Raw genomic sequence first — 13242 nt, 5'->3', positions numbered from 1 at the left:
ATGTGCAGCATGTATCTTTTCCACGTTGTTTACTACAAAGATCACAAAGTTAATACAATTCTTATTCTTCTGATTATTTAACTGGCCAGGAGCTTGATGAGTTACCGGTGGATTTCACTGTGTTTTCTGACCCGATTCATATTGCACGTTATATTGTAATAACATGTACCTACATCTAGCGCCTCATAAAGTCATTTCATATGGATTCTTGAGAATAAAAATGTTACTTTGGTTGTGATGTGGAGATACAAGTTTAATCAGCAACCCTTAAAAGGCTGTGCATCATTGTGCCAGCAGGTGTCACCCGAAGGCGCAGTGGAAAAAGGTTTGAGTGAAAATGGTTCAGAACACCTTCAAATGACTTGTTAGGTCATAATTTGCCAAAATTTACCATAGAAAGTACACCTGGTTTTGGGCTTGGGTGTTTAACTATGTCTCTTCTCTAACTGGAGCTATTTAGAAAGCTTGTCTTTCTTATTTCATAAAAAAATAGCCATTGCCCATGGTTTCTGTGTTTTTTTCAATGTCTCCTTCATGAAATCTAAATCCCTAGCCAGTCACTGTCAGTGGTACCAATGCCACTTCTGCTGGAGAACTTCCTGTTAAAATAGAGTTCTTTCTCTCTACTATCACCGGATGCTTACTCAGGATAAAGTATTGCTGCAAATTTAATGATTCAATAGCTTATGCAGCCCTTGACTGCATGCAATTAGATCTGAATCTGTGCATGACTGGACTGTACGATGAAAATGATATATAGTATAATTGTATATGAAATTAATCTGCTGCCTTGAGATGGTATTTGTTGTGAATTGGTGGTAAGAAGATTAAATTCAATTAAATTGATAAACAACTGCTATGGTGTGCTGTATATCATTACGGAACATTCAAAAATATATAATAAACTATTTCAAAGGTAGAAGACTTGTAGATTTTTCTAGCCTTTGATGTCTTAGAGTCTGGAGACCATTTGCATATTCATTATGAAAATTATTAGTCATTCTAGGGTTGCATGAAATTAACATCTTAAGCATAAACAAACAACAAGAAAAGCACATACAGAGCGATTACTTGTTATTTAGCCTTTATTAAATAATAATAACATTAAAAAAAGAAATTCTTCTGTACAAAGTCTACAAACAACAGTTTGAGTTTTCTGGCCAGTGCCGTCGGTGTGTCATAATGTACTGTGTTTGTGTCAGTCAGTTGTGCATAAGTCAATATGTGTGCCTGTGTGTAGCCTTCAAAGACAGAAGAGGTAATACTATCTGGGTGTTCAGAGGGAAATGAAGCAAAGCCAAGCGGGAGACAGAACAGGTTAACCTTGCACATGTGCTCACTGCTCACTCATTGATGTTTTGGTTGCATTGTGTGTAAGAGAAGAGTCGGAGTGAGACATCAGTAGGGAAAGAGAAAGAGTCAGAGATCAAAAAAGATAGAAAGCTCCAAGGCACTTGGAAAACAGTCCAAATAATAATAATAATAGAAAATAATGGAGAGAAATTTCTTCATCTCTTTCTTTTGTTTCCTTATTCTCTCTCTCTCTCTCTTTTTGGCAATCATTTAACAAAGATGATGCGTTTACTCTCTGTGTGCATTTTATGGCTACATTAACGCATGCCTATGACAGTCGAGAGACGAAAGAGGAAATCGAAATGGGCTCCAGGCAAAGATGCAACTCGTTTCTCTCCTTTACTTCCACTTTTCTGACAAGTGTGACCCAAATCCTATCGGATTCACAGGGAACAGAGACTCAGAAGGACTTGACAAAATCTGATCATCCAGCAGAGTGAAACGTGAACATAGAGAGTGAAAAACAGGGAGAGGTCTGTGTCTGATTCTGAAGATGACGTTGTCACTCCTCACCACCACCAGCCTAGTATTTCTTCAGAGGACCAAGTTTTAATAAATAGAATGTGAATAACATGCCCTGTTTTCTGGCAAGATGTATTTTTTTAACTTTCATGGATTCTCATTTTCTGTTGCTTTAGAAATCCCTAAAAAAATGTCCATTCAGTGCTTTAAATACAATAAGAGAAAAAAATAGTATTCACATCTCTTAAGTTCAATAGTTCAATGTATTTTGTGGATTTGAAGGGTTTTCCAACAGGGTGTTTCTTATTTTTAGTCATCTGGTCATAAATACTTTTACTTCTAATCAGCAGATCAGCGCTAACAGCAGAGCTAATCTTTTGTTTAGCCCCTTAGTGTTTTTGCTAACTTTGAAAATGTTAAGCGCACTTAGTTTCCTATTAATTATTTTTCCAGATAAATTCTAAAGTGCTAATGTACTTGGCGGTTTCTTTAACTTTGAGTTTAACATCTGTGTTGAAGTTTTGGGTGTCGACTGTTGAAAACTCTCCAAGTAGTTAGATATGTATATGTTCATGCTCTTATTTTGAAGTGTTTTAAGACTGTTTATGCGTACAGTTCAAGGAATTTCCTCGCCTCACGTTTCCCGCCCATCTTTTGTTGCGGTGAAGCAAATGATGATTATTCTGTACCCGGAACGCATCGCTGTAAAACTGGCAAACAATTTAAAATCTGCCGACTGAAGCCAGAAATGGACAATTAGGCTAAATCAGCACAAAATTAGCAATACTCAACAACTATAAGACTGAAATAAACGGTGTTTGAAAGAATCACTTCCTGAAACGCAACCATACATGTGGGTGTGAAATAACAAATGTGACCCTGCTTAGGGCGATATACTACATGTTGCAACACATGTTGGGTATAAACATAAGTTTAACTAGTGCTTTAGCATTAGCTTCTGCTAATGTTGGTATAGCATGTTAGCAGAACCAATGCTTATGATTAGCGCTTTATGAAAATCAGTCAACACCAACCTTGGAAACTCAGACTAGCTGCACAGCATTCTTCGCTATCCTTCATGATTTGCACAAACCTTTTAAAACATTATAAATGACACAGGACAAATGTGATTATTTTTCACTGTAAATATTTTGTTGATATTTTATACTATGTGAAGCATTAAAGGCACCTCATCTGAATTTTCTGCCACCAGCTCAACAACACAAGGCCACAAGAAAAACTGTAACATTTTCATTTAGCTCTGATTTTTTTATGTGCTCTTCTTAATAAAATTAGAAAATGAGTCTGAAAACTTACTATGCCTATGTGTTTAAGTCTAATTTTTCCTACTGATTAAAGTCTGGACCTATTTTGATTTTTTTTCTGACAAGTAAACATAACCATTGCCTTAAGTTACTTTCTTTCTGACCTCCTCTGTGTCTTTTGTTGAGCTTTTATTTGTCAGGTATCAGAACTGAAATAAATTGTAAGATGTGAAACATGGGAATCAAAATACTAGACATAGAAATTTAAACAGATAAGTTTAGGATTTGATCTTTAGTTTATGATAAAAACATGATTTGTGTGTTTTAAGTGGGATTGTGTAGAGTAATAGTGGAGTTTTATTTGCATTAGAAAGCAGTCAGAGTAATCTCAGTTTGGAGAATCAGAGATGAAGGAGAGCTAAGCTAGCTAAAGTTCCACTTTAAAAGGAAATTGTCCATATATGAAACAACTAAAGCCAAAAAACTATCAAGCACTTTTTCAACAGTTTGAACAGTTTTACTTTTTAAAAATGTTCTCAATCACGACATGTTCAATAATGGCTAATGGGCACACAATATTACGATTGCATTGAAAATATTACAACTGCCCAGATACACAAACAAAATCCACTTCCATTGTCAAACCATGGTAAATCTATATATTCTTCTTTGTACCTTTGCATTTTTATGAATTATTTGAAAAAGCTCAAATCTAATGTGATTTGCGTATCATTCAGTGAAAACTTTGTACTGAATTTGATGTTTCCTTATAAAATCTAGCCGATTATGACCCAAGATCAAATTAAAATGACTGATATGAGCAGGGGTGACAATATTTTTGTAGTTACGTTGCCACATTTCCTTACAATAGACTAAGATTAGATTACAGAAATACGCTTTCAAACAACTAGTGGTAGAAATTGATGGATAGCTGGTAAAAAATGTGTACTTGTATCATGTTGTACCCCAAAATAGTCACTTACAAAACGACTAATACTTCAAGAATAGAACATAGAAAATAAAAATAGAGTCAAATAACAAACAAAGTGAATTTTAGCTGAGGGGTTTAGTTCTCATTTGGAATTATTACAGTATTTTTTGATTTAGGGAAAACTCTCAAATATGTTTTAGTAATAATTTCAAGTTATTTAGGTTCAACATGTAGACATTGGGAAACTGCAATAAAAACAAGATGTTCCTGGAAAAAGAAAAATGTGATTTCTTTTTGGTTCTCCAAACTGAGGTTCCTGCTGCAGGTAAGATACTCGCAGCTCAGACCTACTCTGCATAACATCAAACAAACCAAACTCCACCTTTAAAGTTGAGGTGTGGGCCTGAGGATTACGTAAAGTCCTGAAAACAGAGGAGCGTAGATATTTGCATGTGTGTGTAGATGTGAGTGTGTGTCTCATTTGAAGCATCAGTCTCTCCAGCAGCACTGGCCCTCCGTAATGGCTGTCCTCCAATACAGCGTATACTGTAATTTGCTTAAGGCTCCATTGTGTGTCTAAAGAAGTCAACGGTATGATTCCCAATCCTTATCTTCAGTCATCTTTCTGCATTTTTGCCCCCAAACAGGCTTCTTAGAATTGAGAGCGATGCTACAACATCATGTCGTTTCATCACTCCCAGTCCGCCCAGCCACATTTAACACTTGTTCAGACCCACTGAGCACATACACAGCTCTTTGGCAATCCATAGGTTGCAATAAAATAATTACTGACATTTTGTTTACACAGTGTCTGTCCATCATTTGGGCATCATACAGTCTGAAAAGCAAAAAAATATAGATATATATATACCAAAAAACCAAAAACTCTAGAATACTGAATCTAAAGCACAACTCCATAACAGCATGTTAGATTTGTTTGTTTTTTTTTGATAAAACTCTGATTTTCTGTCTTGAGTATAACTTTTCCCTACTCTTAGACTGATAATCTGTAATGGGAAAAGTAAAATAGAAAAAGGACTAAAGTAACAGCTAAGACCATGGAGTTCAACAAAACTCTAAAAGAAAGGTCTAAAAATGGCATAAAAAGCTCTACAGGGCTGCTATGAACTGAAGCTCGCTTTTTCTTCACCTTTTTTTTTCATCCAAGTGGACACAAGTCTAAAACAGAACAAAAACAGTCACCATTACTTCTCTATGCCACTGGTTTCACAAAGCGCAGACCGAAGGCGGACAAAGGAGCTAGCGGGCGCCGCATGGCAGGCTTATTGACGTTTAAAACTCACAGAACTCATACCAGAAACTTTCAGAAACAAAACGAAAGGGAAAGAAAATATTTGTCTCCTTTTCCTTTTTCACTGGAAAAAAAAAGGTCTAGATTTTTTTTTACGTCGTTTCCTTTTTAAGCTATTTAGAATGGTAGGCATTCACTTGATATGTGTTGATTTGAGTCAAAAGTACCCAGATTAAAACGGACCACTGGAGAAGTCTTCACAAGCAATCGGATGCAAACACTTAGATTTTTTCAACCCATCTTCTTTTGGAAGATGAGGAAAAACATCTAAAGTTCTGCAAAGTACCGTTCAGAAATTCGTAACTAGAACACCCCGGACTGTGCTGCCATTAGACGTCTAAATGTCCAGATTGTCACGGGTGCTGAAGTCCACTTCATTCCAGTGGTTGGTGGGATGTATCTTATGGTACTTCAGTCATTTATATTCTTTTATTTCATTCCTTCATTCAATCATTCATTCACAGGCTTTTAGAATCGAGCAGGTTTCTCCTGCAGGCAGAGGAGAAAAGGGACTCAGTTGCTTAAGGGGAATCAGGGATCAGACGTTCCTTCGCTCTAGACCCCCCACCGCCAGCACATAGAGAGTTCAGTGCTACCCCCGTTTGACATCAGAGCTAAGGAGTAGCAAGATTTCAGGCAGGGACGAGGGTTGAAATTTCAGATAGGGCTTCTTTTTCATGTCTCTGTCCAAATAAGAAGGAAGGAAAATCTTCAGGGGATGTCCGTCATTCCTCATGCCTCTGAGCAGCACCTCTGCTGGTTTATCTTCACTTTGTGCTTGATCCCGTCGTACAGCTCAAAGTTGTAGTTCTCCAGCGTCGTGGAGGAGCGCGAGGAGAGCCCGCTGTACGAGCACGTGCAGTACAGGAGCAGGCCGGCGCAAACGGCTCCCAGCAGGACGCCCAGCGAGCTCATCACGATGATGGTGAGGAGGATGGGGTCCAGCGTGTACAGCCAGGCGTTGTCCTTGTCCTTCTCCGACACCAGCGTCACTGAGGATGGGTCCATGTCGGAGGACGGGGTGGAGAAGGACGACGGCCAGCCAGTGAAGTCAAAATCTGGAGACAACACAAGAAATTTAGGAAAAAATACTTTTACACGTGCGATAAAAACCTACAGGCTAAAGTTTCTGTCCATCTTGGAAGTTTTGCAACAAATTTTCAATTTTGGTCTGGGCTTTCACTGGGTCGTTCTAATGCATGGATGTGGTCTGATCTAAAGCAGGGTTGACAAATCCTTGTCCTTAGAGGCGACCTGTTATGTTTCCTGGAACAGGTTAAGATAGGTCAACATGTTCATTACATTTTTTCCACAAAGTTTTTCTTGGTAATGAGATGTTAGTCAGGTCGGTTCTGCCGTTTTGAGGTCCTTTCAGAATGAGCTGTTTAAGGCGTATTGTCACTTTAAATCCAAATAAGCAGCCACGCCCTCCAACTCAACATTTACACTTGCACGTGAAAATGACTGCAAATAGATGCACAATTATACATCTTTGAAAAGCAGAAGTGGAGCCTCATGCACAATCAACAATAATGCAGGAAGTGGTTTCTGGATGTTAAGTCAACAACAAAACAGTTGTCTTTCCAGCAGCCACTGCATATAAGTGAAACCAACTGACCCAATGCTGAAGCTCAGCTTGGGTTGCCAGGTAACGGGCTGGGCTTGACTGGGGTTGCTAGGTGATAGGCGGTGCTTGCTAATTTGTGACATTACATTCCGAATTCCAAAGGCCTCTGCAGAACTTAATGACATACTGAGAGGGTAATTCAGTGATCGCCTTTGCTATGTTGGAACGGAGACGCTTGATGTAGGAGTTGGACAGCTCTGATCTTTTAAGTCAATAAGCTGCTTCTCTCCCCTAACTTACAAAATAAAATGTCTTGAACCGCAAAAAGATTACATGTATCAATATGCACTACATGATCTGTTGTAATTGAAAAGCTAATGAAATTAAACTAAAACATGTATTCATATTTAGAAGAAATTAATCATGAAATTTTTACCCAGGGCAAAAACTTGTAAATGGTAGCCTACATAAAAACATAAATCAAAACCTCAACATTACTTTTACAAGTCTTGTACAATTGCTGCCATTCTGTTGTAGATTTTCTACACATGTATTGCATAAAAACATGAAGAACTGTTAAACCCACCTTTTTAATTGTCTTTATGGTTAAAAACTTTTATTACAAAAATACTATATTTTGCATTTTGCATCTGCAAAATGTAGAGTGCAGACGTGTTGAGGCTTTTCAATGTCTAAACTTCTTTTATTGGTTCAGAATGATGCCTGTTTATCTATGTGGTAAAACAGTGATGCAAATGTCTCTTTTTTAGCATTTTATGAGAAGCCCACACAGAAAAACGCTCCAGACAGACAGTAAACAAGCATTTTAGAAGACAAACTGCAAGTATTCTCTTGTAAATGTCTAGGGGCTGGAAAAAGCAAAAAAATAAATAAATAAATAAAATTCTCTAGACTGTGATTGCTACAGTCATGTTTTTCTGTGTGTACAGGAGTGATCTGTCTGTCGTGCTTTATGGGTCATTGAAACATGAAAAACAACGACAAAAAAAGACACTACATGCAAAAAAAAAATCGTTTGAATGCTCGCTAACATTCTTCTTCCTTCTGTGCAAACTCTGTCAGACTGCTGCCACAGGCTTATTTCTTGTGGAACTTCATGTATAAAGAAGAGCTACAGGCATGCCTCTGCTAACAGTATTTCCATTAAAGTGTGTGGGTGAGACAGACAGTGTAGCCTCTGGCTGCCGGAGGAGAGGACCTTACCTTCATTGATGTGCTGCTTGTGATTGAAAACAGGATCGTTTCCGGAATCTTTAGGCTTCTGATCTGTTGGAGAGACAGAAAGAAAAGCTGCATTAATCTCCCCTGTCCACTCACTTACTCCAGAGTTTAGATCATGTTGTGATAACATCAGTCCATCTCCGACGCTGTCAGCACACAGCAGCTGCATTTGTAGATGGAAATCGCTCGGTACAATCGCCTCGATCTCGTTTAAAGTTTTCTAAAGAGATCAAACAACAAATCTCACACAGAAACCTTTTGTAGTGTCTGTGTTCAGTCTGTCGAGGGAAGAATATAACGCTGTACTCTTCAGCCAGGCTCCCCACCAGTTCCATAGGGTGATAAGGATCAGTGTTTTTTTTTATTTTATTATTATTATTATTATTTGCTTATAAATGAAAAGAAAAGTTGGGAGATTGAAAGAGAGTGTGAAGATAGGGAGGAGAAAGACAGATAAAGACACACAAAAGCTTTTATTTTGATAAAAAAATATTACTTTTATTACTTTCACATTCACCACAACCATTTTTCTTTTACATACCAAGCCAGAGAAATTCAACAAGCTAAAATACCATGTTAAAACTGCTGAGTGCAAGACTTTGAAGGCTTTGTTATAGGCTCAGTTCTTGTTCAGGTTGATTTGAGAATAAAAATCAAAATGGAGCAATATCTGTGGAGCTGATAATCATTTATTAGGAACCAAAAGCACTTTATAACCAGAAACTGTAATAGATATTCAGAAGATAGGAGGCGAAAACTTAATTTAGGGTGTGCAGGGAAAAGAAAAAAAAAAGATATGGAGCCTCATTTCCTCCGTTAGATAAGGTCATTCATCCATGAGACAAGTTTGGCATCTTCAATTTTATAGATTCAATAAACTCCAAGCTTCAAGTTCTCCTTTAACTGTAAATAACAGTGAGATTAAAACTTTTAAAGGACACCCGCTGTAAAATTTGAGGTTTCTATTATAAAAAGTTGACATACAAAGCTGAAGAAAAAGAAGAAACAAACACTATATTAACAAAGATGAACCTTTGCATATCCGATCAGAGAATGAGCATTTTCTGTGTTATGCATCAACATTTCATATCAGCAAAGTCCAACACAAATCAACAACAGTTTATTTCCTTTCTCACAATAATAACAGCAAAATGTGCAAATAAACATTGTTTTTAACTAATGACTGTGTTTTACTATGTCAAGAGTCAAAAATGATCTCCAATATAGAAACTAGTGAAAGGTTTGCATTATCTAATCAGGGGAGTACACTTTATTATCTGGAGTTTTAACAGACAGATGTATGTATTAATATTTGGTTAAACCTAATGATGTTGTTCTAACTGCCAAGAATGGTGATGGCAACATCATGCTGTGGGTTCACACATTTTAAAACTGGTGCATTGCACAAACTGGATGGAAAATACAAGACGGAGAAATGTTTTCAAATTTCCCAGTAAACATCAACAGGGAGACAGTAAAACAAATCAGAATTACAGGCAAAACTGGATATGAAATGTATAAGCAGAAAACTTGAAACCTCAATAAAAAGTGAAGACCATTCCAGGATTTAAATTAACTTAGTCGATTTTGCCAAAAGTGTCAGTGTGACCAGAAAACTGGTTACACTGACAGTTTTCTGTCAGTTTTCTGCTTGCTGGAAACTACAAAGCTTATGTGATCAAGTGTAAGATGGGAGTTTAGGTGTATTGCATCATGAGAAAGTAATTATTAAAATAAATGATTAAAAGCCTAAAATTACCATGACAACCATGCACACGAGTTAGTGTAAAGTTCTGATAAAAAGTGGATACAGATGTCTGAGTTGAAAGGAACAAACAGTTTAGAAGAAAAGAAATGAAGCTGCAAAATGTAACCAGTAACCAGTAATTAAAACAACAGGAAGGATCACTTATGCTCCAGTGAGGCAGAAAGTTTTTTTTTTTTTTACAGGTAATATGACTCTGCTGTGGCTGAAGACAGGATCTGACCTATGAACAACTGAGATATTTAATTCTTTTATGAGCTTAAACTGGACACCTTTTCAATATCCAACCAAAATTTGGGATTATTGTACCACTGGAACACTGAACTGTCTTTTAGTCTCCAGCTAATAAAAAAATATTGTTTAGGGTGTTCTAGAACAACCCAAAACCCAAAACACCAGTCTTACTGCACAAAGAAATAAAAGTTTATGCTTTCAGACGGGTCTGGAATTTACAAGGTAAAAACATGGAGATGGAAGCATCAGGCTGTGGGATTATTTTTCACTGTCTATGCTATTGGTGCATTTCGCAGAGAGGAGGAAAAAAAAAGATCTACCTCAGTTACTTCAACTTTGCTTTGACACAATTATTTGTTCAAAAGATTATGTATGCAAGTTAGAAACCTTTTTGATGTCTTCCTGCAATCTGTTTTTGCTGTACAACTAAAGCTCCGACTTGTGAATATGTAAAAGCGCCCCTTCACAGCAGTCTCTCTGAGCTCTAAACTTCTGTTGTCTTTGATCAAATAAAACCACCGTGGGCCTCGACAAAACATCAAATCACTTACAGGGAGATGGCAAAAACAAAGTAAGGGAAAAAGGAGCTTGGACAGTCTTTAGATGACCGTTGAACAATGTTTAATGATGCTGGCTTAAAGCCTCCAGGCTAGAATCCTGAGAAGAATTATCACATGGATCTGAAGAGGGATTAAAACTCCCTCTAGTCCCATTTTTCTCCTCTCTTCAATTAGTAAAGAGAGGAATAAAAAAGAGGCCTTTTTTCATTCAGGCAGAGATGGAGATGGCTCTTTGCCACTTTTGGTTGTGCAGGAGCCCGAGGACCTGTTAGAGTGCTCACACTGATAATATTTCTACAGGAAAAAAAAAAGAGAGAAGGAGAAGGGAAGACATGAAAAAAAATATGGATGCCTTGGAGGATAAAAATGCTTACTGCAGGGTTTTATGAACGCAATCGCCTCCATTAACTAATTAGGAATATTAAATGGCTTCAAAGTAGTCCATGATGGAGGGAAGTGAGGCTGATTTAAAAGCTCCGGGTGAAATGTTTTCCAAATCTTTTAAAAAGTTTGATAGACTGAGGACGAATGAAAACAGAAAAGTGCATGAGTAGCACAGCATAAATACGGTCATATATCATTCCTCGTTTTGAATTCGGACTCACATTGATTGGATTATGGCACCGGGCTGCTGGAATGAGTCATCTAATGTGTAAATCATGCACAAGTTGATTGAAATTGAAGAAAGAGGAGCTGGGGAAGGCACAGAATGGATATGCAAGCACAAAATAACTGAAATACTTGTTGACCGAAGCACAAAACTGCATTCTGTGAGCTGCAGTATGATGAAATAAGTCAATGCAGAGAACAACTATTCCATAAAATAATGATTTAAACTGACTTTATGGGAGCTCAGTGGAAATCTGGATAATTACCTCACACTGGTGCATATTGGTTCATTTGGTTTGCATGCAGGTTCCTTGCAAAAGTATTGGTACCCCTGTAGATCTTTCACATGTCGTCATGCTGTAACCGCAAACATTAACATTATTTGATGGGAATTTTATGTGACAGACTGATTAGTAATGTAAGGTACTAATCACCAGTTCAAAACATATAAAACAGTTATTTAAAAAAAATACATAACTATTTGGCTAAAGTCATTAAATGGAAAAAAATATGTAACCTCTGCTGATATAATGTATCCTCACAGCATGATGCTGCCACCACCTTTCATTACTACGGGTGTGATGTGTTTATGGTCATGTGAATTTAGTTTCACATCATTTTCTGCTTCAATCAAATCATTTTTTTATGCGTCATCTATCTAGAGCCTCTTTCACTCATGTGTTGTGTCCTCAACATACCTTGAAATAAACTGCAACAACGTTTTTTTTTTTTCTTCTTCTCTCAGCTCTTTCATAAAGTCAAGATTTATGGACCATATGACTAATGGTTGTCCTCTCAACAGATTCGCCCACCTGATGAGCGAACCTCCATGCATTACAGTCGACGTAAATCACACAGAATCACACTCTGTTTACTAATAAGGTGACTCATGAAGGCATTTGCTTGCACTAATGGCTACTAGATTAAAGGAGGCTGAATTTTAATTTCTTGTTTCCACTTGACAATTAATTGTTATTTTGTGTTGACCCATCATAAACTTCCACACTAAAGTGTGTGGTTATAAAGTGACAGAATGTCAAAATGTCAAGGGGTTTGTGTCATGCATGCCTTCGTCATTCTGTCGGTTTTCCCAAAAGACTTCTTTCATCTGCTCTTGTGTTTGAAACGACCTGCCCTCCATCTTCAATCCAATCCCCCAACCTGCCTTCCCGTTAGCCTCTCTCTCAGAGTAAAAAGAAAAATCTATCTTTAGAAAGTATGGACAGCTATCCTTTTTTTCCCCTCCCTTCTTTCATCTCCTTCCATCTCGGGGAGCATTCTTAGGAGGAAAAAGGGGTTTCGCTTAATGGGCCATTCTCCTCTGAGAGATTCTGCTCCCCTCCATCACTGCTTCTCATTTACTCTCTTCTGTTTTCTTTTTTTTTAACTGGGAGGATTTGCAGAAAAGAAAGGGAGAAGATATTGAAACAGGGATGTTCAGGGGGGGATTTAGACATGAACAGAGTGATGTAGCAGAAGATACAAGATGGCGGGATGCTGACTGCAAGTACAGACATTTTAACAAGCAAATTAAACTGCTATTGTATTGATTTGCTTCATTTTTGTATTAGAGTCGCAATTAGACACTTGGATGCAAATGGCTTCAACTGTAAGCAGTGACAAGAAATAATAAATAAAAATCAACAAAAATATTCTCTCAGACCTGCCGTAAAAGATTATGCAGCCCTAAATAAAACATGTGGTGTGTATAAACCAATCTACACTTAAATTGGTTTAAGTGTAGAACATAATCACAGCAAAATTTACAAATGACCCACAGCTTGCAAAATTGAAAGAAAAGTGCTCAATCTCAACATTGCAAATAAAGTTTACCAACTTATCAGGAAAAAAGCTAAAACGTTTCGAGAAATATTTATCTCAAAATGCATTTAAATTATAAGAGTATGCAGTAAAATATGTAAATCCATACACAGGCACTCTT

General features: G+C 37.3%; 1 protein-coding gene across 1 annotated transcript in view; it reads right to left on the bottom strand.

Annotated features, from left to right (window-relative positions):
* Positions 1 to 1067: 1067 nt before the first annotated feature.
* LOC106948550 (neuropilin-2-like) overlaps positions 1068 to 13242 on the bottom strand; it is a 118369-nt gene continuing 106194 nt past the window's right edge. The window contains exons 17-18 of the mRNA XM_015034308.1: positions 8115 to 8177; positions 1068 to 6381 (exon numbers count right to left, since the gene is read on the bottom strand). Of these exons, the coding sequence (XP_014889794.1) occupies positions 6056 to 6381; positions 8115 to 8177 (389 nt within the window). The 3' untranslated portion in view covers positions 1068 to 6055. The remainder of the gene's footprint in view (positions 6382 to 8114; positions 8178 to 13242) is intronic.

Source organism: Poecilia latipinna, unplaced genomic scaffold (assembly GCF_001443285.1).
Source record: "Poecilia latipinna isolate Pla-1442-1.1 unplaced genomic scaffold, P_latipinna-1.0 Scaffold17, whole genome shotgun sequence".
In the NCBI taxonomy this organism is placed as follows: domain Eukaryota; kingdom Metazoa; phylum Chordata; class Actinopteri; order Cyprinodontiformes; family Poeciliidae; genus Poecilia; species Poecilia latipinna.
Note: the sequence above shows the minus strand (reverse complement) of the source record. Positions and strands in the feature narration are given on the sequence as shown.